This window comes from Aplysia californica, unplaced genomic scaffold, assembly GCF_000002075.1.
Source record: "Aplysia californica isolate F4 #8 unplaced genomic scaffold, AplCal3.0 scaffold00018, whole genome shotgun sequence".
Classification (NCBI taxonomy): Eukaryota; Metazoa; Mollusca; class Gastropoda; order Aplysiida; family Aplysiidae; genus Aplysia; species Aplysia californica.
Window position 1 is genome coordinate 1,783,335 of NW_004797288.1, and position 1,612 is coordinate 1,784,946.

At 38.6% G+C, this 1,612-nt stretch overlaps 1 protein-coding gene across 1 annotated transcript in view; it reads left to right on the top strand.

Annotated features, from left to right (window-relative positions):
* Positions 1 to 1,612, top strand: part of LOC101852299 (GTP-binding protein RAD) — a gene marked incomplete at its 5' end in the record, with an annotated part of 91,279 nt that overhangs the window by 75,946 nt on the left and 13,721 nt on the right. The window contains 1 exon segment of the mRNA XM_035971603.1: positions 671 to 753. Within this exon segment, the coding sequence (XP_035827496.1) occupies positions 671 to 753 (83 nt within the window).

The following is a 1,612-nucleotide window of genomic DNA, read 5'->3' on the forward strand; positions in this document are numbered from 1 at the left end:
AGAGAGAGAGAGAGAGAGAGAGAGAGATGGGAAGGGGGGTTCCTTAGGGTGTTATAGTCGTTTCTGACTCAAACCAGAAAAGAGACACACGTTTTTCCTTTGCCGACCCAACACCTCATTCACTCGCCCTATAACCGTCACTCTGTCCTTCGAAATTTCCTGTAACCGTATCTCCCCTTTTCATTCCAATTTTGGCAAGTAGCGAAGTCTTTTGCATGTTAATTATCAGTATATTCTGTTAGACGAAATGTACAAAACAAAGTTGAGTATATCTCAAAGCTTACACATCGGAATTTATATTGCGACTTCAAAACGATATAGAAACTGTATGAATAGTTTGTTCTCTTATTCAAACACTTTTTCCTCACCCCACACACAAAAACAGTGACACCAACTTGAAGAAAGATTAGTTGAAAAAATAATCGACAAAAAGAAACGACCTCCTATGTCTCACTTTACTATCAAAATATGGATAACAACATCACGGACAAGGAACTGAAAAAAGTACAAAATCATCAGACATACGTTTTGTCATAACAGTCTGTAATCAAAATTATATTAATAATATCGAGGAAAGGAAATTCTACTATAACGTTGTGGTTAATTTGCTTGTTAATACTATCATTTGCTCAAAACATAAGTCAATTTTTTTGTGTGTGTTTCTCCTCAGAATGCGACAGAGAAATGCACATGTCAGTGCTGCTGGACGGGGCAGAAACTGCTTTAGATTTCTTCACACCTGTAGAAAACCTGGTAAGACCTGAATATTATTATGCCTCGCTCGCCTCCCCGAAGGCGACAATCGTTACCTCAGAATTACAAAGTTCTAACATTTTTGGCCGTTTTGGGTTACTACGACCATGAAGTCAGAAACAAATGTTCTATCTGCTCTATCAAAGTCGTAAGATTATTCAGAGTCGTTATCAAGATATTCAAAGAGTCGCATTTAAAAAAGCTTAATATAATGTGAGACTCAACGTCTATGGCATCAAATTTCTCAAAAATAAGTGCGGAGCAGATACAACGTTGTAATTCTGAGGTAGCAAGTTGTCTGTGTTTTTCAAACTGTATTCATATCTGTCTGAGGTCAAAGTTCTATAAAAGTTAATCCAAACCATATTCAAACAGAAACGACTCATAATAAAAGCCACCAAATGGCCTCTTTGAGACCAAGAGATTTTTTTTCATTTGAAATTGTTCCTTCGTACCTGGTTCCTTTACCATCAGGAGGTCACATGGACCTAGTGAATAAACGAAAACAGGATGGAAAGGTTGATGTCCGACTTGATTAAATAGGATTCACAGAGGAAAAAAATGCCCGTCAATCCAATTTTCTCATCTAAGTGCAGACAAGTCCGTTTTGTAGCTTCCTTGATTTACCGATGTCAGTCTTTTAAGCGCATCTGTCTGCGTATTATCCGCGATCAAGTTCGTGTATTTAGCAAACTCTCCAATGGTGTGTATGCGCATGAGTGTCTGTGAGTGTGTGTATTTGTTTGTGTCCGCGTGCGTATTATGCGTGCGTGTGTATGCGTTTGTGTATGTGTATATGTGCGTATGTGTGTGTGTGTGTGCGTGTGTGTGTGTGTGTGTGTGTGTGTGTGTGTGTGTG